General features: G+C 41.9%; 1 protein-coding gene across 1 annotated transcript in view; it reads left to right on the top strand.

The window, feature by feature from the left end:
* The window catches only part of LOC140596216 (uncharacterized), a 42,921-nt gene extending 21,287 nt beyond the window's left edge, over positions 1-21,634 (top strand). Inside the window, exons 3-10 of the mRNA XM_072744214.1 lie at positions 3,366-3,446; positions 6,497-6,579; positions 6,729-6,855; positions 10,686-10,885; positions 13,641-13,916; positions 15,246-15,437; positions 18,203-18,349; positions 20,855-21,634. Coding sequence (XP_072600315.1) covers positions 3,366-3,446; positions 6,497-6,579; positions 6,729-6,855; positions 10,686-10,885; positions 13,641-13,916; positions 15,246-15,437; positions 18,203-18,349; positions 20,855-20,910 — 1,162 coding nt within the window. The 3' untranslated portion in view covers positions 20,911-21,634. The remainder of the gene's footprint in view (positions 1-3,365; positions 3,447-6,496; positions 6,580-6,728; positions 6,856-10,685; positions 10,886-13,640; positions 13,917-15,245; positions 15,438-18,202; positions 18,350-20,854) is intronic.
* The last annotated feature ends 363 nt before the right edge of the window (positions 21,635-21,997 follow it).

The following is a 21,997-nucleotide window of genomic DNA, read 5'->3' on the forward strand; positions in this document are numbered from 1 at the left end:
CAACTGGTCTGTCACTTTTATCACGAAAGATTAGCTTGCATTTTCTATAAATTTTTATATATTGTGTATAAGATTTATGAGTTATTTAAATGGGATCCTATAGTTACATTTTTATAAAGAAGTTTCTGGTTTCCTTTAGTACAATTATTTTGATTTATCCGTATTGTTTGGGCGAATCAGTACTTCCATTTCTTTGTTACCGAGTAGTACTCCATTTTATGGTGCCATGGACTGAATTGTGTTCCCTATAATCACATGTTGGAGCCCTAATCCCCAATGTGACTTTATTTGGAGATAGGGCTTTTTGGAACTGGGTAAGGTTAAATAAGGTCACAAGTGTGGAACCCTAATCCTGTAAGATTGGTGGCCTTAAAAGTAAGAAGAAGAGTCCTCTCCATGCGCATGCAGTGTTGAAGGGCTGTGTGAGGGCCCGGCAAGGAGGTGGCCTTTGCAAGCCAGGAACAGAGCTGTCACTAGGTCTGGACCATGCTGACATCCTGATCCTGGACTTCTGCCTGCAGAAGAATGATAGAATAAGTTTCTATTGTTTTAGCCAACCAGACAATGGTGTTTTGTTACGGTGGCTTGGGCAGGCTTACGACCTGTGGGTATACCACAGTTTGTTTTCCCATCTTCCTGTGGGTTAGACATTTCTAGTTTTTGACTCTTGCAAATAAAGCTGCTGTGAAGGTTCATGTACAAGTTTTTGTGTAGATTTGTGCTTTCATTTTTATTGGGTAAATATCTAGGAATGGACTGGCTGGATTATGTGTCTCACCTTTTAGGAAACTGCCAGATGATTCTCTGAAGTAATTGTACAATTTTACTTTCGTAGTAGTGGCGTATAAGAATTCTAGTTCCTCCACATCAGTCTTGAGGGTTGAATTTTGAATTGCTCTTCCTTAGGTGGTCCACCCAGATGTGTGCAGGAGGCGAAGCCCTGCTGGAGCATGGCCAGGAGAGGCATGGACAGACAGCCATTTCACCGTGGAGCCCTCTGCCATACTCTCTATGTTCTCAAATGCGAGTTTTTTATGCCCACGTGAATTTACTTTCCATAAAAAGATAGAATGGCTTAACATCTTTATCCCTTATATTTGTCCTCCTTTCATTTCTTTTCCTATGTTTCTTTTACTTGCAGACCTCCTGCATTAAGCCCAGAGTTTTTGGTGTAGGAGTTATTAGAGGGAGCCTGGGTTTTAAAGTCAGACACATCTGGATTTGAATTTGTGCTTTATAGCTTAGCTGTGTAGAAAGTCAGGGGGCCATGACCCTCGGTTTCCTCATCTGTTTCTAAAAAGTATGGGGAGGTTGATAATACCCAGCTTTGGTTGTTATAAGGCTTAAATATAATACATTGAAAACATCTTCATTGAACATCTTGGAAACCGTAATCATTTCCCAAGATACATTTCTAAGTCCCATTTTCTGTTTGACAGAGACTGACCTACTACCCACTGAGTAGGAGAGGAACTAAAGTTTTTTTTTTTTTTTTTTTAAGATTTTGTTTATTCATTCATGAGAGACACACACACAGGCAGAGGGAGAAGCAGGCTCCATGCAGGGAGCCTAACGCGGGACTCAATCCCAGCACTCCAGGATCATGCCCTGGGCTGAAGGCAGTCGCTAAACCTCTGAGCCACCCAGGGACCCCAGAACTAAAGTTTTATTGGGTGCCACCAGTTAGGGGCCCAGAGTATGTGGTAAAATACAGTGGTATTGCCAGGGCTTAGGGTAACCTTGCAATGATCAATAATTTCCAAGCCTTCCTTTGGCCATTTGTGTCATATTGCGGATATATTTCATGTTTCAATTTATGTACTTACACAAAGACAATTCCTGCCTGAATGTGATTCCTCTAAGCAGCCCATTTGGGAACCCCCAGCCTCCTGGTACTTAGGGGATGTTTTTAGGGAGGAGAAAAGGAACACTGTGGCTCTGGAGGGATGTTTCTCAGGTCTCTGGGATTCCAGCCAGCGTACACGTCTGCCTTTCTCAGTGCTTGGGCTGCAGTGTTTGAACGCGGGTCTTTTGGCCTGCAGAATCCTTTGTCCAGCTGGCTGAGGTGTGTTGAGTGCGTTGGGCCTTCTCTCCCATGGAGAAGTGGGAAGTTATTCTTTGATGGCTGGGCCAGACTGCTCATCTGATGTTACTGGAGTTTGAAAGGTTGTCCTAGTAGTCAAGTGGCTGTCATTAGTGTGGCCAGGGTAGGCTGAAGTGAGAACTACAAGGGAAGGGGAAGGTCCTGATAAGGTGGGAAGTGTGGGTGTCAGTAGGCTCTGGATTTGTTTTGCCAGGTGAGGGTGTCTGGGGGCCTTCTCTCCCCTGCCCGACCGCTGGGTTCCAAGTGTCCTGCAGCGTTTCTCCTTAGAGCCGGCTGGCTTTCTTGGCATCATTCAGTCTAGTTGCTAGGAAGCCGAATAAGGCAAATGCAACTTCCTTTTGACTTACTCACATTGAACCATCTGCTTATTCCTTCTCATGGCCTTCAAACTTGGCTAGGATCATTGAGAAGAGGGTCGAGTGGAGCATCTGTGCTCCTGATCCTTTTTGGAAAAGGAAAGCTTTCTAATAACTCTTTAACCCTCTCGGTCCAAATTCATAATAATTAATCTTGTTCAACCTCTTGTTTCTCAGCTAACAATTTGGAGGAGACGTTTTCTTCTTCGATTTTGCCCCTGATTTTTGTCTTAGATTTCAATCTGTGTTATTCATTAACCACACAACTTTTAAACGAGGAAGACGGTGTCGACATGTGTCAGATGCGTTTGGCATATAACATAACAGTGGTCTTAATCGAGGACCTTGAGTGCTTAGAATCGATGCACACAGATCATTCAGGAACGTTCTTTCATAAGCGCCATTGTGGAGTTAGTGTCAGATACATTATAAGTGGCAGATAATTAATGAAAATTTATGGTGATGTTGGTAGAGCATCTATCAAAGGGAAGCTTTAAAAAAAAAATAGACTTTTTAAAATTACCAAACACTGCCAGCATTACATTCTTACTTTTCTTTTACATTTAATTCAGTTCATTTGGGTAAATCTGGTTCATTATGTTGAAGCCTTTTTCTGCTGGTGAATTTATAGTGGTCTTTTCTTGTGAGCTGTGCCTTCAGTTGTCAACTCTGGAAAAGCAGTTGAACAAACAAACTAGACAAAAATAGAAATAGGCATTACAAAATAGAATAGAAATTCTGAAAAGAAAAAAAAAGTCTGGAGAAAAGCACTGTTCGAGTTTTAAAAATCCAGTTTAACTGAAGATTTAATCACCTTTGAGTATACCAGCACGTTGGAAGCTAACGTGTGGGCTATGGGAAATAATTTCTTCTTAAGTGTAATTTTGTCTTTGTTGGTTTTTTAGCAGCAAGCCATATAAACCTTTTCTGCCGACTTCTTATTCTCCCCAAGAGGGCTACTTAAAGGAGGGTGAAGACATGCTAAGGTAAAGTTTTATTGTTGTGGCTCAATTTGCTAAAAGCTTTAGTAGTAATTTAGATGTATTCTTACTGTGCAAACTTATGTGTTTGTTAAAATTGATGCTATTAATATTTGCTTTTGGGGAAGTCCCTCAGGTCAACTCAATCGTATTAAGCCATTCTGCTTTAACTTGTCCCTTTCCATACTCATTTGGACTGTAGTAACTAAAACAAATCCAGACTGAAGGGACTCGACTACTGGAGCCCCTCTGTGAGCTCCGAGTGAGTGACCTGCTGCAGCAGGCCCTCAACTCCCTTCTTCCCCACCTCCCCACCTTTTTTGTGCTACCATCTGCCCATGGGTATATGCTCTAAAAATGCAAATTTATTTTAGTTGTGAGGTGAATTAGTATTCCAGTATAAATAAAGTCAAAAATAAAAATGATTTGAGGCGCCTGGGTGTCTCAGTTGGTTAAGCATCCGACTATTGATCTCATCTCAGGTCATGATATCAAGGCCATGAACTCAAGCCCCGTGTTGGGCTTGAGCTTAGCTCGGAGTATTTGAAACTCTGTCTCTGCCTGTTCTCCCGCCCACTCTCTCGCATGTGCCCCCCACCCTACCCCTCAGGATTGGACAAACAGATGTAAAAGTGTTTGATAATAAAAAGTAAAAATCCCTTTCAGAGCCCTCCCCAGTTCAACTCACCCCCTCTTTTAAAAGAATTTATTTATTTGACAGAGAGACAGAGCACAAGCAGGGGAAGTGGCAGAGAGAGAGGGAGAAGTAGGCTCCCTGCTGAGCAGGAAGCCAGACTCTGGGCTCATCCCAAGACCCTAGAAGTCATGACCTAAAGCTGAAGGCAGACGTTTAACCGACTGAGCCACCCAGGCACCCACCCCTTGTTTTTGTTTTTGTTTTTTTTAAAGATTTATTTATTTATTCATAGAGAGAGAGAGGTAGAGACACCTGCAGAGGGAGAAGCAGGCTCCATGCAGGGAGCCCAATGTGGGACTCGATCCCAGGTCTCCAGGATCACACCCCGAGCTGCAGGTGGCACTAAACCTCTGTGCCACCAGGGCTGCCCCCCTTCCTTGTTTTTAACTGAAGTAGCTCACACTGGTATATTGTTCTAGAACTTGCTTCTTTCACGTAACAGTAAGTCATGGAGGATTGTTGACCACCATGTAGGATTCCACAGTTTATAGACCCGTTTTGAAGGTGGTCTTACTTTGTTTACTCTTTCACATTCAAAGGTGGAGTTCTGAGTAACTAAGTAGGTAAATCAACATGGTACTTCAGGATTCTTGCTTTGGATCTACCTCTGTAGTTTTGGTAAAAGCAGTTTTCCTTGAACTGTATTTGAATTGATTTTTATATGTATGAACCTTGACAGGGCCTCTCTCTTGCCTGCATTAAAGATGAGATTTGTGTCAGATTAGATTAATAATTCAAAATTGAAAAATGCCTTCCTCGACTGCGGAAGCAGTTGGAAGTATAGAATTCAGGAGTGACTGTTAATGGGGATTAGTCTGTCTCAGGTAACATTTCCTGACAGTGAGACTCAGAATACTTGCACCAGTAGGCGATCTTCTGAAGGAGGGATTTTCTTAACTTTGGTGTGAAAGAAGCCTAAAGGCAGAGATGGATGATAATGGCTTACATCTGTTGAAGGCTTGTTGTGCATTAGACATCATTCTAAGGACTTTACCTGCATTAACTCATTTAATCCTTATAGCAGCACTTCCGTGTAGATTCTAATAGCCCCATTTTGTGCGTGGGAAAACTGAGGCATAGCAGTGTTAAGTAACTTGTTTGAGCTTACTCAATTACTAAGTGATAGCACTGAGATTCATACCCAGGGAATAAGAATTTCAGCATCATACTGCCTTTCCTGAATGACCACATACCAGGCTCGGGTGCACCCCTCCATCCCTTTTATCACTTTTACTTAGGGTGGTGGTCAACAGTTTACATACTACTTCATTAAAAGAAAGCATTTAAAGTTTGAGGGAAAGCCAGCAAGAACACAGCCTAGCAAGGGGTAGAGAAAGGCAGCTTGAGGAATGGCCTCTGGAGGCAATGGCTAGTGTTTGTCAGAGACAGTAGACAAAGATAAAGTTTGCATGGGGGAAGGAAACATCTCGTGTAGCTCACGATTGTCAGGCAGTAGCGGAGGCATAGATTCAGGCAAAAGCTTTGCCTCTGAAAGTCTGGAACTGTGTCTCTGCTGTGTCAGGGAATTGGATGTGGACAAGAACCCAAATGAAAATTGTACAGGGGAAGAGCAACGGGATTGACGTTTGCTGGCAGCTTGCTGAATAGTCATGGTTTGAGCGTGTTCCGTGGCTGCTTTGCCATGCAGCGTGATGCCTCTGGTGAGAAAGGAACTAATTGCTGCCTGCCGAGGTGGTTCTCTCCCTGGCAGGACACTCCTTATGGACAGACACATTGGTGTCTGGATGCTGGAGAGCTGCAGTAAAAATGCCTGATTTAGGGTACAGAGTGCAGCGAATTCCCCCTTTCTTCTGTTAAATCACAGCAAAGGGGACTACTTTAGATGGCTAATAGATTACCCAGCATCTGTGCACTATTTTGCATGCCTTTAGCAAGGGAAAATAGCTGGCTCACAGGAGCTGTAGAGTGTTTAGGAGTAAGTGAACAGACCTCGTTGACTCATTTTTTACCCATATCCAATGAAGACCCTCAGAGATAAGCACCTCTTCTTCAAAAGATATACATGTCTGATAAAATTATCTCCTTTTCTTCAAATTACACACCTTCAAGTATGAATTTCATAGTCTGACTTGACAAAGATCAATGGCTCCATGTAGTACATTTCGTCATAACAGGCAAGACGAAGTGAGTAGGAGAGGGCAGAAACATCTCAGAAATTCATAATATTTCTAAAATGAGAACGGATTATTGAGCGTCTTTCTACGTCTGTGTAAATACAGCCTTTCTTTTGGTACATACATATTGTGCCAGTGACCTGGTATTTATTTTTGGCTTTTGGGGACACATTTAGAGGGAAACTGCGTTTGCACAAACTATTATGTTTTCATGCATCCAATAGCATTAAAGAATTATGGCGGAATGTGGCTGATTATTCAAAACGGAACGAAGAGAACCATGAACGACCCCAGACCACTCAGTTAGGTAAGAGTCTTGCTGCGATTCTCCTTATGTTTTCCTCATCTATTCTTTATAGAGGTGTTGCCTTTCATTTACACTTTTGTAAAAATTCTGAAAACCTTCAGTGATTGTTTTTGCCCTTGCAAGAGCATGAACATGTCAATATTTTTCAGATGATGCCAGCATTAGGGACACTCGGAAAGAGGGGCTTTTCCAGCACTTTTATCAAGTGGTTCAGAAAGAACGTGATCGAGAAAGGCCTTCAGATTGCGTTATTGTTTATATCAACAACGAACAGAGGTACATTTATTTTTTTTTAGCTTGCCAAATGAAAATGTGTACAAATGGAATAATAAGTATTCAACCTTACATACATAAAAGTCACTCAGGGTTGAAAGACTCTTGAAATGCTGTTAGAACATTGCTCTAAGAATTACAAGACTCTGCTGTTGGGTTTACCAAACTGGTGGCTGGGGAGGTTTCTGATGATTACTATCTTACTCAGTTTTCTACAATGAATATCTATCAATTTCATAATCAGGGGAAAAAACCCAACCTGAAAATAGCCTGGGTTCCATATGCCAGGGACTATCTGGGGATACTTTAATGAAAATAACATACCAACCTTTGCCTTGGGGCATTGACAGTCTAGTGTGGGATGCCACAAGTTGGCCTCACTGTTAATTTCAGAGATGGGTGTTTCTCATTTCTTAACTACTTGTTGAATTCCTTGCATCCTTTGTCCTTGCTGTTTTTCCTTCAGTGGGGGATGCTCAATCCTTCTTCTCCATCTGGAACTTGTGCAGGCCAACTAACGTGTAACTTGTATAGGCCACTTAATACCTGTAATTCATGCAGGCCACTAAAGTGCAACTATAACCTGGTCTCCTGCCCTCATGTCTGTCTCCAGCTCATCCTTTAGGTCTGTGTAATGCCCTGATCTTGAGCACTGTTGGCTGGCACTTGAAGGCAGACAGGGGTGATGTGTGACGATAATTGTGTCTCTGGGTTGTCAGGTTTCATAGTGCTTGGCAAAGAATGTGTAGACAAATGGTTGGTTGGAGGCATGCACACTTACTCCAGGCTAGGTGCTGAGTGCATGATACTGCAGACTCAGCCATGATAACTAATCATTCCTGAACAGGAGACCAAGCACACACAAAATATAACTCAGCATGAAGGCAACATTGGTATTCTCATTTTATTTGAAAATCGGCAATCTTAAAATGACTCCGAATTCTTATTCTGTGATATTTGCTTTACAGACATCTAACTTATGTGTAGATAGCATCTTTACAGTAAGGTTTGTGAAAGCAAAATTATAGCTTCATTTCATTTGGAGGGTATTTGGGTTGGATCTTGGGAGACAGAATACTAGAAGAAATGAGGTCAGTCACAGCATGGGGAGGGTGGGAGAGGCCAATTCCTTTTACATTAGAAAATTATGGGATTTCCCTTTAATAATTGAAAGACAACCAGACATGCCCTGGATTAATTTGATCATGTGGTAATATAAACCAATTTTGAACCAGAGGCAGTAAAGACTCAGCATGCATAGTGACTTGGTTTTCCCTCAACATTTAGCAACTTTGCTATAGTAGTTTGCATCAGCCAGGGAAACTACATTAATCTTTGACTAAAATCAGCTTTCTTGGAACTTGTAGCATCACATCAGACCTGTAGTACCTCATAGCTCTTTTAGAATTGTGATGGGCTCGAGTGGCTGTTTGACTCCTGCACCCTTATGCCCTTGCCAGTCTCCCAACACTAGAGTCAGGCTGGCTGGTGTTGACTGGAGTGCAGTGTTATGTGGTGGAAAGGAGTCCTCAAGATTGCTTTTCTTCTCCCCTTCCATCTGGGGTGGTATTCAGAAACTGCTTCTCTGCCTGGCATTCACAGTTCTGGCATTTAGCCACGGATTAGGACCCTCGGTGGGTGTAGCTTAGGGATTCCTCTGCCACATGCATTTGCCAGAGAGTCAAAGAACTAGGCGTTGCTGCCTGCTCTGTTGTCTTTGATATTGAAAAGATTTGTGATACATTGGTTGGCTAATTCATTCCTTTATACTTCAAAACAATAATTAATTTTCAAATCGTGTTCTCCAACATGAATTATTACTGTTGATGGTTTTTTTTTTTTTAAGATTTTATTTTATTTATTTGAGATAGAGCATAAGCAGGTGGAGGGGCAGAGAGAGTGGAAGAAGCAGGCTCCCCATTGAGCAGAGAGCCAGATATAGGACTTAATCCCAGGACCCTGAAATCATGACCTGAGCAGAAGACAGATGCTCAGCCAACTGAGCCACCCAGTCACCCCTATTGTGATAGTTTTTATATATATATATTATTTATTTATTCATGAGAGAGGCAGAGACACAGGGAGAGGGAGAAGCAGACTCCACACAGGGAGCCTGACGCAGGACTCGATTCGGGTCTCCAGGATAAGGCCTTGGGCTGAAGGCGGCGCTAAACCACTGAGCCACCTGGGGTGCCCTATTGTGATAGTTTTGACTCCTGGGCTGTCATTGTGTAAATATGAACCATGGTCTTGTTTTTCTTGTTTACCTCTTGAATTTGTTTTCTGAAATCACCCATACTCCTAAATTGCCTGGAAAGCATTTTTCTGGCCCTGATTTTAATTTTTAATTCACAGAACATGCATTTAATGTATACCTGTTATATGTAAAACTCTGTGCTAAGCACTGTGAGGAACATGCAGATAATTGACAGTTCCTCTTTTGTACCACATTCAGCCTAGTAAGGTAAAACACGTCCATAAATAACAAGTGGAAGAAGGGATATGCTAAGAGTTGTTTCTGCTTTAAGCAGAGGATACATAAGAGGAAGAGCAGACTACCATCGTGGGCTCCAAGGAGGTGAATCAATGTTTCAGGGAATTATGTCATTTGAGGCTTCTAAGTTTCTGTGCAGGTTTCTAAGCAAGTATTGGGCAGGGAGGGAAGCATTAACCCAAAGGAGAGGTCTGGGATAGATTCTTTAGGAGTTGAAGACCAAGGCTGAGAAATTGGGAGTGAGATGACTCTGGGGTTTGATCCAAGGTTGGTTAAGGGATGGTTGATAATGGTAGAGATGGTTAACTCCAGTATCATCCATTTATTCTTTGTTTGTCTATACATTTACTTAATTATTTGTTTATTTATTTATCTACCCTCAACTTGAGGCTTGAACTCAACAACCCCAAATCAAGAGTTGCATGCTCTACTGTTTGAGCCAGCCAACCACCCTTCATCCATTTACTTGTTAGCAAGGAATTGTCACAGTGGTAGTGATCTCAACAATATCGGTCTGTCCTAGGAACTAGTTGTAGATGAGCATTCTTATTATTCTGAAGATAATCTTATCTGTTCTTTCAATCTTATATTTCTTTCATGGTCTTTAAATTGAAATAAATCGAATAACACTTGAATGATTCCATCTTGAAAAACACGGGCCACGTTTGTGGTGCTTATCCATTGTATTATGCCACACAAAAACATGGCTTTGACGTACTGTGCTTTCTTTGTAAAATTCTGTACATAATCAACCATATGAGAACACCACATTTTTTTAAAAAGTAAGTTTCCTTTGGTTAGAGTTGCCTCCAGTTCTCTTAACCTGTTCCATCAAACAGATAATGTATTATTATTATTATTATTATTTTTAAAGATTTTATTTCTTTATTCATGAGAGACACAGAGAGAGAGAGAGAGAGAGGCAGAGACGCAGGCAGAGGGAGAAGCAGGCAGAGAGAGCAGCAGGCTCCATGCAGGAAGCCCGATGTGGGACTCGATCCTGGGTCTCCAGGAACATGCCCTGGGCTGAAGGCAGGCGTTAAACCGCTGAGCCACCTGGGCTGCCCAAGATAATGTATTATTGTTCATGTTTTCAGTGTGTCTAAGAATGAAAACAAGTTGCAGGGCATGCACAATTAAAAAAAAAATGCAGCATCTTCTACTTCACTTATCCAAGTACAGCAAAAATATAGTATCTTACATGTCACTTATATTTGTCATCAAATATCTATTCCACAGCTGCTTGGTGACATTGGCTTTTTTTTTTCTTCTTTTGTTTGATTGAAAATAACCTACCTTTTACGTGTGTGTTGTGTGTGGTGTATGTTTTGTTTTTAAGGGAATATGCAACAGGCATAGGTCATCGGTTGCAGGATCATGACCTTGTGGTGGAAATGATTCACCTCTCCTCTGAGTCGAGCCTTATGCGAGCGCTCCAGGAAGTTAAGGATGACGGGTCCCCGTTTTGCATTCTTGTTGAACAGTCTAATGTAAAACTTTCCTCTTGCACCGTAATTATGCTTCATGAGTCTATCAAAAGTAAGTTTAGCTCAATCTAGAACTATCACTTAAAATGGATTCTGCTTTTAAAAATGTAATAGTTTTTCTTTGTATGCTGGTATACTTTGAAGGTTCACATTTGTCAGTAACTAAACTGGATCTAGTTGAGAAGTTGACTTGAATAGGTATCACAAAGTACTCTCTTGTGTATTAGTATAATTAAAGCTTAAATCATCTTTATTGCTTCTTATTTAAGAATCTAGAATATTTTGTCCAAAATATTATGTAACAAGTCAGTTCTCTTATGCAGAACTTTTGACCAAATCTCACCACCATCTTTTCTGCCCTCAATGGAAGTCTAAAAGATACTATGTTCGTGCATTTTCTTAGACTATCTTTCTTGCTGACTTTGCCTTTCCTGTGATCTCTCAAACATTTCATTATTCTTCGGCTCGTGAGAATGCACAAAAATGGACTCTTTTTTCTTCCCTAAAATACATAAACGTAGGCAGATGCACACATCCTAGATCACACTCATCTTTCCTCTGCTGGTCAGAACTGTTGCTTTTAGAGAGGAGGGTCTGCCTTATGGAGGGTTTCTCAGTAGCTTCCTTAGAGTCAGACCCAGATGAGCATGAGTTCTGTAGTCCTCTTGTCTTTATAGAAGCTCTTGATGCTGCTCTGTGCAGTCCACACTTACTAAGTTGCTCCTGTGTGCCAGGCTGTATAAGATGCAAGCCAACCCTGCTTCCTTCCTCTCTGGGTAGGCAGCAGCCAGGCAGGCTTTTCCAACAGGCCCATCTCAGCTTGAGTCTCCATAGCAATGTAAGATTCTCACTGGGAAGTCAGGAGACCATTCCCCTGGGTAGAGACCTAGTGGAGCACTAGTAGTTGCCTGTGGCTTCTGGAGCCTTCAGAGAAGTCAGTGTCAGATGGATATCCTATAATTCAGCTATAATGTTGGGTTTGAAAAAACAATAGTGAGAAACAGTTGGCTCCCCACAATTGGGGGGATGCCAGGACATCTTTTCCTGCCACTCCATTTGTTTTGCTTCTTTGTAGCCACCTATACCCACCTAGCCAGCTCTTGTTCAGTACTGTTCCCAAGAGTGTGAAACTATGGTTTTTCTAAACATAGAAAATGTCTAATGTGTTTTAAACAAATAATAAGACTAAATCACATTTATGTAACATGTAAGTTCTGAAAATGTGAAAGAAAAGGCATACTTTCAAAATTACAAATCCCAACCTCCTGGGGGTGGGGGTGGGGATGGGGAATGATTTAAGTTAACAGGTTGTGCAGAAGACTAATCACATATGTTTACATTCGTGCAACACCATTTAGGAAATTACTACAAAAGTAGATACATTGAATAATTTGTTAAATACTAAAACACTTGTAAAAACCAGTACTACTTCAAAAAAGCATGTGATCTATTTTTACCATGTTTCAAATTCAGAGAAGGGTTTTTCATGTCTAGAATAGTATTAATAGGTTCATATTTCATTTCTCATCCATGAATTTAATTATTGAACTCAGATGATACATAAAAAGGACATTCTCTTTTCTCTTATAAGCTACTAATTTTAGCAAAATTAGTCTTTGCTGGCCTTTCTCATTGTTTTATTGCTGACAGTTTGTTTTATACCTTGCATGCAGCCATTATTAAGAAGCCCATGGAGCTGCTTCTATGCTAAGACAAACATTTAAGACAAACAATGAAACCTTAACACCTGTAGGCAAATATACATTCATATTTCTTCCTAAATGTAACCTTAATAAACAGTTTAAGATTTAACCAAATACCATAATCTCTGCTAAAACTTCATAGTGTCCTTTGGGTCCTAAATTTGTTCAAAAGTCAGTTAAAAATGGCAAGACAGGGTAGGGGCCTCCCATCTACTTTTATGAAGTCTTATTCTCAGTAGGTATACCTAGGAGAGATTAGAAGACACCTGTGCATTGACTGTAGCCATTAAGTTACGTAAAAGTCATTCCTGGAGTCTAGAATTTTTTTATGTGTAATATTTAGGCCCCAGAGCACTCCTGACCCTATCTGGAAAGGCTTTTAACACGATTTAAGATCCCATATGCCTGAGCTAAAGACTGCAGAGCCAGATAGAGGATTGTGGGTTACTCCTTAGCCTACAGTGACATAGCCTTGAAGTCTGCACCACATTCTGTCTGTCTGTCTGTCTGCCTTTTATTAAAGTATTACATATACAGAGTGAAGAGATGAACACTACAATATGTGTAATGAAAACCAGCAGCCTCGTTTTTCACCTGCTCACCTCTCTAAAGGTTCTGTTCTTCCACTTTCTTCTGTGAATCTGTCTTATCTCAAGTTGTCCACCCAGTTTGCTGGAACTAAAATACCTTCACTTTTAGGATTTTTCTCCCCTTAAACTTTTCTAGTAGCCAGTGATGGTTGAGGTTGTATCCTGTCTTTTTTAAAGCTAGATATAATTAGCATTAAGAATTCTCATTGGTACACATGGCACCTGTTTCCCCCTCTCCCCCACCCCGCCTTTCTGTCTCATCTGTGGGTCTGTATGAAAACGATAAACTAAGCTGCACATTTTATAATTTTGAAACAATGTCATGTTTGATTTTGAAATCGACAGGGCACCTGCTTTGGAGGGTCCCAGTCTAGTTGGATCAGTAGATGGTCACATCTGTACCAAAAGCTGACACAGCTTAAACAACATGTAGTTGATTAACTATGTTATTTTCTGATTTTAAAAGGAATCAGGGCACCCATTTGATATAAAGCAGGCTCTTTCTCATCCCTAGTTCATCGCCATATGCCCCTGGAAGATGCCCTGGTGCTGGTGGCTAAAGAATACAGGAGATTTTTCTCTAAACGGGAGCAGCAGGAACGTACTAGAGTTGCTCTGCGGGCTGGAGATCTGGTGGATGACTTCTTGGCTCGGGAGCACCTTACCAGCTACTCTGTCCCTTCAGACATTCAGCACCTTCTCTTCCTGTTGACTGAGGGAAAGCATCTGTATGGGAATGAGTTGAACCTGCTTATTGACTACCTGACGACCAGGAAAGGGCAGCTGGAAGGTATTTGGCACTGTTCCTTCTCCTTCCCCATTTTAAACCACAGGAAATCCTTTCTGAAAATCTGTATGTGAAAGAAAAGTAAGAACTTTTTATTTAATTGAGAGACTATTCTTCTATAATATAAAGGTATCTGATAGAAACATATTCTACGTAGGAACTAGACTATTTTATTTTATTTTATTTTTTTTTAAATTTTTTTTTTAAATTTTTTATTTATTTATGATAGTCACAGAGAGAGAGAGAGGCAGAGACACAGGCGGAGGGAGAAGCAGGCTCCATGCACCGGGAGCCTGATGTGGGATTCGATCCCGGGTCTCCAGGATTGCGCCCTGGGCCAAAGGCAGGTGCCAAACCGCTGCGCCCCCCAGGGATCCCGGAACTAGACTATTTTAATGTGTAACCTTTATAGACTAAAATGCTTCTTTTGAAGCTAAATTTCCCTTTTTTTTTTTTTTTTAAAGATTTTATTTTCTTGAGAGAGAGAGAAAGAGACCATGAGCATGCAAGAGTAGGGTGTGGGGGGAGAAGAAGACTCTCGGCTGAGCAAGGCTCGATCCCAAGATGTTGGGATTATTACCTCAGCAGAAGGCAGAAGCTTAACCAACTGAGCCACCCAGGCGCAACTAAACATTGTTTTCAATCCGATTTTTAATATATAAATGGAATGACTTCTCTATATAGTTTCTATGCCCCTATCAGGTTAGTTTTGTGATTTGCAGTTTCAGCTTGTTAATTGATACATTTGTAAATTTTTTTTAAGTGTGGGGTAAACATAAAGAAGTTCCTAATCTTGAAGGATGTAATGAGCATTCCAGATACGAGCCAAACTCCTTAAAATGGTGACTTCATTTTACTTGTTTTGAGTTAAAGTAGGTGAGAAGAAAATAATAACCACTTGTCCCTGTGGGAAAACATAGTTGAAGTTCCAGGGCCATGTCAGAGCTTTCAAGAAATCATTCATCTTATTAAATATGGAATATATTTTATTTTTTGTACATTTTTTGTTGTACTTTGTCCAAGTTTTAAAATTAAAACACAATAGGGTTTTTTTTTTCCTGAGTGCTTATGTAGTTTATTAACTGATTAATTGATTGATTGAAGTATGATGGACAGAGTATATTACTTTCAGGTATGCAGCGTAATGATTTGATATTTGTATATATATCTAATGATGACTGCAACAATCTAATTAATATCCTGTCTCTTTGGTCATAGAAACCTCTAAGTCAGAAAAATGCTAGTCTTCCTTGAATTCCCTGGGTCCTTTGTACAGCTCACCAATCTCTGCAGCAGACTTCTGGTGACCAATCGTTTTCTTTATTTTTCCAGGCTTTGAAACTCCCGAGTCTTTGGCTAGTAATCATTCCTCATTTCAAGGCAGGAACACCCCTGTCGTGGGCAAGCTGCCTCCACTTCTTCCAACCCCTGGAAAGCAGTCCTTCCCGGGCTCTCATCCCCCCCTTCCTGCCAAGTCCCCGTTGTTAGGGGACAGACCAGGAGGGGCTCTCCTTCCACCACCAGGTCAGTGCTTCCTTCTAGTAATAAGAGATAGCCGTAGCTCTGCTGCCTCTATAAGCTCTGCTCTGAGAGAGCAGGGCAGTTTATTGAATGTTAAGATTTTAGGAGACCAAGAAAGACACTTGGGGGTTCAGTGGGTGCTGTTCCTCTTGAATGAGCGGCTTAAGTTTTAATATGGGGAGGGGGGAAATACAGAGGAGCTCTTCTATCAAGGTTGGTGGCCACGTTTAGAATGGCTTAAGTGGAGTTCCTTTAATATGCACTCTGAATTCCATAGTGTTTTTTGAGGCTTTTCTGAGTAGTTGGCACTAAATAGTGTCTGACATCTGCCTAAAATGAGGTTGTATTACTGTGGACTCCTTCCATTGTAAGTGACAGGGACCTAACTCAGTTAGCTTAAAACAAGGAGACTTAAAAAAAAAAAAAAAAAAAAAAAAAAAAAACAAGGAGACTTGACTGGCTTACATAGCTGAAAATCCCCAGAGTTGACTAACTTCCAGCCAAACTGAATCCTCCTGCTCAATTCTGATGTTCATCAGACATCCATAGCTTCCCTCTGGAACAAAACTTGGACTAACCACTTAGGGTACAGAGTTCCAGTCAAGCCCAGTGTCCAGTTCTGGACCCTACATATGCCTCTGGTTCCTGGGTGTGTAGTATCACAGCCTCGCCTGCCTCTTGAGGGTAAGGAGGTTTTTTATATTTATTTGTTTTATTTTGTTTTAAGATTTGTTATTTATTTGAGAGAGAGTGCATGTGCATGCATTGGAGCAAGGAGAGGGGGTAGAGAGAGGAGAGAAACAGACTCCCTGCTGAGTGCAGACCCTGACACAGGGCTTGACCCCATGACCCTAAGATCATACCTGAACTGAAATCAAGAGTAATATGCTTAACCAACTGAACCACGCAGGTGCCCCAAGGGTAAAGATTTTGAACTCTGTAGACACCTAGAATGCAGCTAATGCAGCTTCTTCTACTCAGTCCCTATTCTCTGTGTTCCTCATCTTTCCAATATTGTTCATACATGCTTGTCTCCTCTCCTGTTCTCCTTGTGTATTAACAGTGGGAGCAGAGAAGAAACTGGATAAAGCATGTTTTCAGTCTGCCATGTTAAAGACAAAGTTGGGAGTGAAGTCTTTGTGGAAAGATGGCTTTTCTCGTGGGCCTTAAAGAACATATGGACCTGGGATGCATTTGTGCATAAGATTCAGATATTACTTTTGTCTTTTATATGAACACGGATTATTTTACACAATCATCTTTCTTACAAGCACTACTTTCTTACAAGTAGTATTTCTACCTTGACTATTATTGGGGATCAAAATAAAGGGAATGTGTCCTTTTGCTTTGGTCGCTGTACATGTGGATGTCTTTTATTGGCAAAGTCAGTCTGTGTTGAACCACAGCCCACAGGACAAACATATCTATGCCCCTGTCCCTTTCAGACCTGGTGACTTTGGGGATGATTGAGAATATAGTTTCAGAAAAAAAAGAGAGAGAGAATATAGTTTCAAATCTTTTTTTTTTTTTTAAAGATTTATTTATTTATGATAGACAGAGAGAGAGAGAGAGAAAGGCAGAGACACAGGAGGAGGGAGAGGCAGGCTCCATGCCGGGAGCCCGATGTGGGACTCGATCCCTGGACTCCAGGATTGCGCCCTGGGCCAAAGGCAGGCGCTAAACCGCTGAGCCACCCAGGGATTCCCGTCATACATAGTTGGGGTTTTCTTGTACCCTGTGTTTGTTCCTTCCTTTCCTTCTGCACTCAACACGTTCCCCTGTGCCTCAGCCCAGCCCCTTGATCCATCCTTACGCATTCTTACCACCTGGTTCCTGTGAGAAGTAAATGAATTAAGAAGAGAAGGGCCCAGGAGGAGATCTCTTTGCTCTGAATTGCTTCTCATCCTTGCTGAAAGTTTAAAAACAAAATTCTTTCAGACCCTCGGAAAGGGCTAGGTGCTTGCTTCAGGGCCTTGGCATGAGCTGTGAAAAAAAAAAAAAAAAGACCCTGTTCAACAGCCTAAGAATGGGGTAGGGCAGACTGACTGCCCAAGAGGGAGTGACAGCATGCTAGGCTATGTGTGAGACCCCTGTGACTATGTCCAGGCCAAGGTTCTGGGCAGACAGATGTTAAATTCTCAGGAACAGAATGCTTCAGGTATGTTCTGGATCTGCCTTTATGACCTGTCTGGGAACCTCACTGATTTGGATGTTTGAGAAAATATATTCCAAGTGTCAAATACAACACTGGGAACAAAACTCACTTATGAAAAGATGAGGGTGGAAAACCGGGATAATCAAGACATGCATGCATGCCCGCACTGACTAGACAAAGGGTTTGCAAACTTCTTAAAAGACAGATAGTCAATGTTATTTTTAGGGCTTATAGACCAAGAAGCAAAATTAGGATATTATGTACATACTTCTATAACCATTTAAAAAGTAAACGTTTAAAAATGAGAACCCTCACCCCTACTCCCGCAAAAAAAAGAGAGAGAAAACTATCTCTGCTCATAGGTCCTACCAAAACAGATAGTTAGCTGGATTTGGCCCCCAGACCGTAGTTTGCCAGCCCCTAGACAAGCACTGAGGCCCAGTCTGGGCCCAGAGAGGACTTGGTAGAGCTTGGAGGAGCTGGCGTTTGTGTGTGTGGCAGGTGCTCCCCACTCAGCCCCTTTCTGAAGATTAAGGGAAGGTCCCTTTGTGGGGAGCAGCTGGAACCAGGTTCACATATCTCCTGTTTATGCTCTGGTTTTTGTTCTCTGCAGGTTTGGTCAACCCCAAAGGTCTGTTTGCCCCTCCCCTGCTTCCAGCAGCCATCTCCAAGAGACCTGCTCCTATGGGGTGCCCCCAACTCAAGTGTGTCAAGCGTCCTCTACTTGGGGAGAAACCAGGCCTTCTAGTACCACCAACAGGTGAGTAGCCAGGTGAGTGGGGAATGGTATTCTAGACTCATGCTGTCTAGTGGAACTTTCTGCAATGGAAGAAATATTCTACAGCTATATGGTCTAGTATGGTAGCTATTGGGCTACATGTGGCTATTGAAATATGGCTGGTAAGACTGAACAACTGAATTTTTAATTGTTTAATTTTGATTAATTTAAATGAATATGATCACATAGTGATCACATAGTAGTCACATGTGGCTAGTGGCTACTGTAATGGTCAGCATAGTTCTAGGCTACTGGAGGTGACAAGAGACAATAGCAATATGCAGGCAAGTGTGTTTTTACCATGTAGAAATCTATTCTTCCCTGGTCTTTTTCTCTCCCTTTTTTAAAGCTTCAGATGTACTTAAAAAGGGAAACATCTCTAACACGAATGGATATTATTGTCAGTTGCTGTAAAAAAGAAGGTAACCCTAATAAAGAGAACAGAAAGAATATTCCTGCTAGAAACTATTGCCTGTATCAGTCTCTGAGCTTAAGGCTTGCTTTCCCTCTGGTTAAGAGAAGAGATTACTAAGGGTCAAGGAGGTGGTAATAGGACACCAGTGCTACTAGAAACTCCCTCCTTGACTGTGACTCTTCAGGAGTATTGGAAGAAATTGGCACAGGGAGTATCTTATGAGGTTGAATGTCTTATAATTGTGTGCCTGTGTATCCCTGATGGCATTTGGTGGTGTGCGCTTTGTTTCTTCTTGACTCAGGGAGATGCACAGCCTCCCCAGGACCTGACCTGTCATACTTACGGTACTGACTGATTGATAACACAGCCCTAGCTCCAAGGCAGCACAGGAAGAGAGGCTTTTCCTCTACCTTCCCAGTGCAGACCTGGCCAGCTCTTCTCTGATGCTGCCTTTCCTCCTGTATGTCTGGAAGAGATGAGGCCAGAGGCCCCCAATCTGCCCTCAACCCCACTAAGGTACAAAGGTGGTGGTAAGAGCTGAGATGCACTCTGGCTTGGGTGGAAGGCAGCCAAGCAGGCATTTTTGCTGACTTCATTTTTAGTCACTCAGGCTTACTGAACCTGAGTAAAGGCACTGCCCAGTTTCTCTTACTTCACTGTTACATATGAGTTCTCTTCTGAGATTTGGTGCCAAAGCCTCAGCTCTTAGGAAGGTGACCTTTTGTCCCTCTCTGTTCTTCATGCAAGAGATATTAGGATACTTACTGCCATTTTAACGTTTCACTCCCGAGCACACCTGGCTGGTTCAGCTGGTTGACCTCAGGGTCATGGGTTCAAGCCCCACATTAGAGACAGAATTTACTTTAAAAAAAGTGAGTGAGGGATCCCTGGGTGGCGCAGTGGTTTAGCGCTTGCCTTTGGCCCAGGGCGCGATCCTGGTGACCCGGGATCGAGTCCCACATCGGGCTCCCGGTGCATGGAGCCTGCTTCTCCCTCTGCCCTCTGCCTGTGTCTCTGCCTCTCTCTCTCTGTGTGACTATCCTAAATAAAAATTAAAAAAAAAAAAAAAAAGTGAGTGAAGTTTCAATCCTCTATGTTTTAGTCAAACATAGTTCTGCAAGATACACATTGCTGTGGTTGTGGTATGAAGGATGTATGTTTAGAAAATGGTGGCAAGACATGGAACAGACATAGGTCAATGACTCTGACCCTCCTGGAAACCTAGACAGTCTGCATCATTCTGAAAGATCCTCATCTGACAGACCACATTTTAGGGAAATTTTGAGAATTTTCCTTACCCCTAAGATGGCCATTGACGTCTGATGAGCCTCTCAGCCTCAAATTCCAGGACTGATAGAGAAAATATTTTTTTTTAAAGTGAAAACATGAAGCATGCCTATGTGAAGTGTAACCATAATAGTTACTATGCATTGAGTTATCATCATGTGGCAGACATTGAGGTAATTTCACTTAGTCTTCAAGCAACCCTGTGAGCTATGTAGTGAGATGATCTCCCTTTTCCGCATGAGTCACCTAAGGCTCACAGTGAGTAGCCTGCCAGGGCCACACAGTGGTACCTGGTGGGGCAGAGACTGCACACCAACCATGGGATTCCATGCTCCGTGCTGTTACCCAACACACAGTCCAAATTTTTGCTTGGATTTAAAGTATATCATTCCATTCACTGTGTAAGCACTGCAGAAATTTTGCAGGAAGGAGTGGTTGTAGTTTAGCAGGGCTGCCATAAAGACAGGAGCTGGCCTTGGAGGAATTCAGGTGTTAAGGTGTCTGGAGGGAAGAGGCACTGGGACTCCTGTGGATAGAGAGGGACCTCTGGGTGAAGGCTTATACTCCACGAAGAAGGTGTCTCATAGTCCTTTGTCAGACGAGGCTTGGTACTAGGCACCAGGATTAAATGAAATAATGTGCACGAACAGCTTTTAACATGCCCCAAGCATGGCACAGATGTCCGTCTGTGGAGGCTGCAGCTAGGTCAGTGCAGGTGCGGCTGGAGGGCTCTGTGGAGTTGGCACGGCACGTACACTGATGCTGCTTGTTCCTCCTCTTTGTAGTTCTTCTGTCGGTGCTACACAAGCAGGCGGTGCAGCCCATGTCTCTGCTCAACTAAGGAAAGCTCCCTGGAGCCAGGAGAACAAGGTAGCTGCTGCCCAGATGGCAGCTTCACCCTCCTTCAAGGACTGAGGCCCCGGTTGGACCTGCAGCCCTGGTGCCTGGGCAGTGGGTACGAATGTGCTTCCCTTCTGTTTGGTATGTGGTCCCATGGAAACCTGTTTCCTGTTCAGAGTCTCTTTGTGCCAAACTAGAGATATATGGAAGGTCATTGTAGTAGAAATTGGATCTTGAAGTTGTTTGATTATATACATGTTAAAACACAATAAAAACTTTTAGCTTTTACATATTGGTTGCCACTTTTCAAGGACTTGTTATTTTGGAATGATTTTAGATTTACAGGAAATTCCCACAGATAGTCTAGATAGTTCCCTCGATCCAGCTTCCCCTGATGCTGGTGTCTTACAAAGCCATGGCATCTTACTGGGAAATTTGCATTAGTACAGAAACACTAACTATATTATAGACTTGACTCGTATTTTACCAACTTTCTGTTAATGTCTTCTTTCTGTTTCAGGAAGATATTGCATTGCATTTAGACTCCTTTAACTTTATTATGTTCCAGTGTTTTTATTATGAAACATTTTAAATATACAGAAAATTTGATGTGGACAGTGAACATCCACCCATATATTCTGTATCAACAACTGATATTCCGTATCTGCCATTTCTTAAGTAGTACATATGTCTGTGTAAATAAAAACTTGTTCTTAATCATGAAAGTAAGTTGCAGAGTTCGTGATATCCCACCTTTAAATACTTAATTAAGCCTGTAGCATGCATCTCCTAAAAATGAGAACATTCTCCTATATAGTTATGATATATAGTATGTGCATTACATTTTTTGTTTTTGTTTTGTTTTTAAATAATTTACCTTTCCCCTCCTTTTTTTTTTTTTTTATTAAGCAAGCTCTACACCAAACGTGGGGCTTAAACTCATGATCCCGAGATCAACAGTCACATGCTCTACTTCTTGAGCCAGCCAGGCACCACATTTGGTTTTTATGTGTGCCTAGTTTCTTTTAATCTAGAACAGTCTTCTCACACCCTGCCTCTTCACCCCCATGGATACTGACTTTGAGTCT

This window comes from Vulpes vulpes, chromosome 2, assembly GCF_048418805.1.
Source record: "Vulpes vulpes isolate BD-2025 chromosome 2, VulVul3, whole genome shotgun sequence".
In the NCBI taxonomy this organism is placed as follows: domain Eukaryota; kingdom Metazoa; phylum Chordata; class Mammalia; order Carnivora; family Canidae; genus Vulpes; species Vulpes vulpes.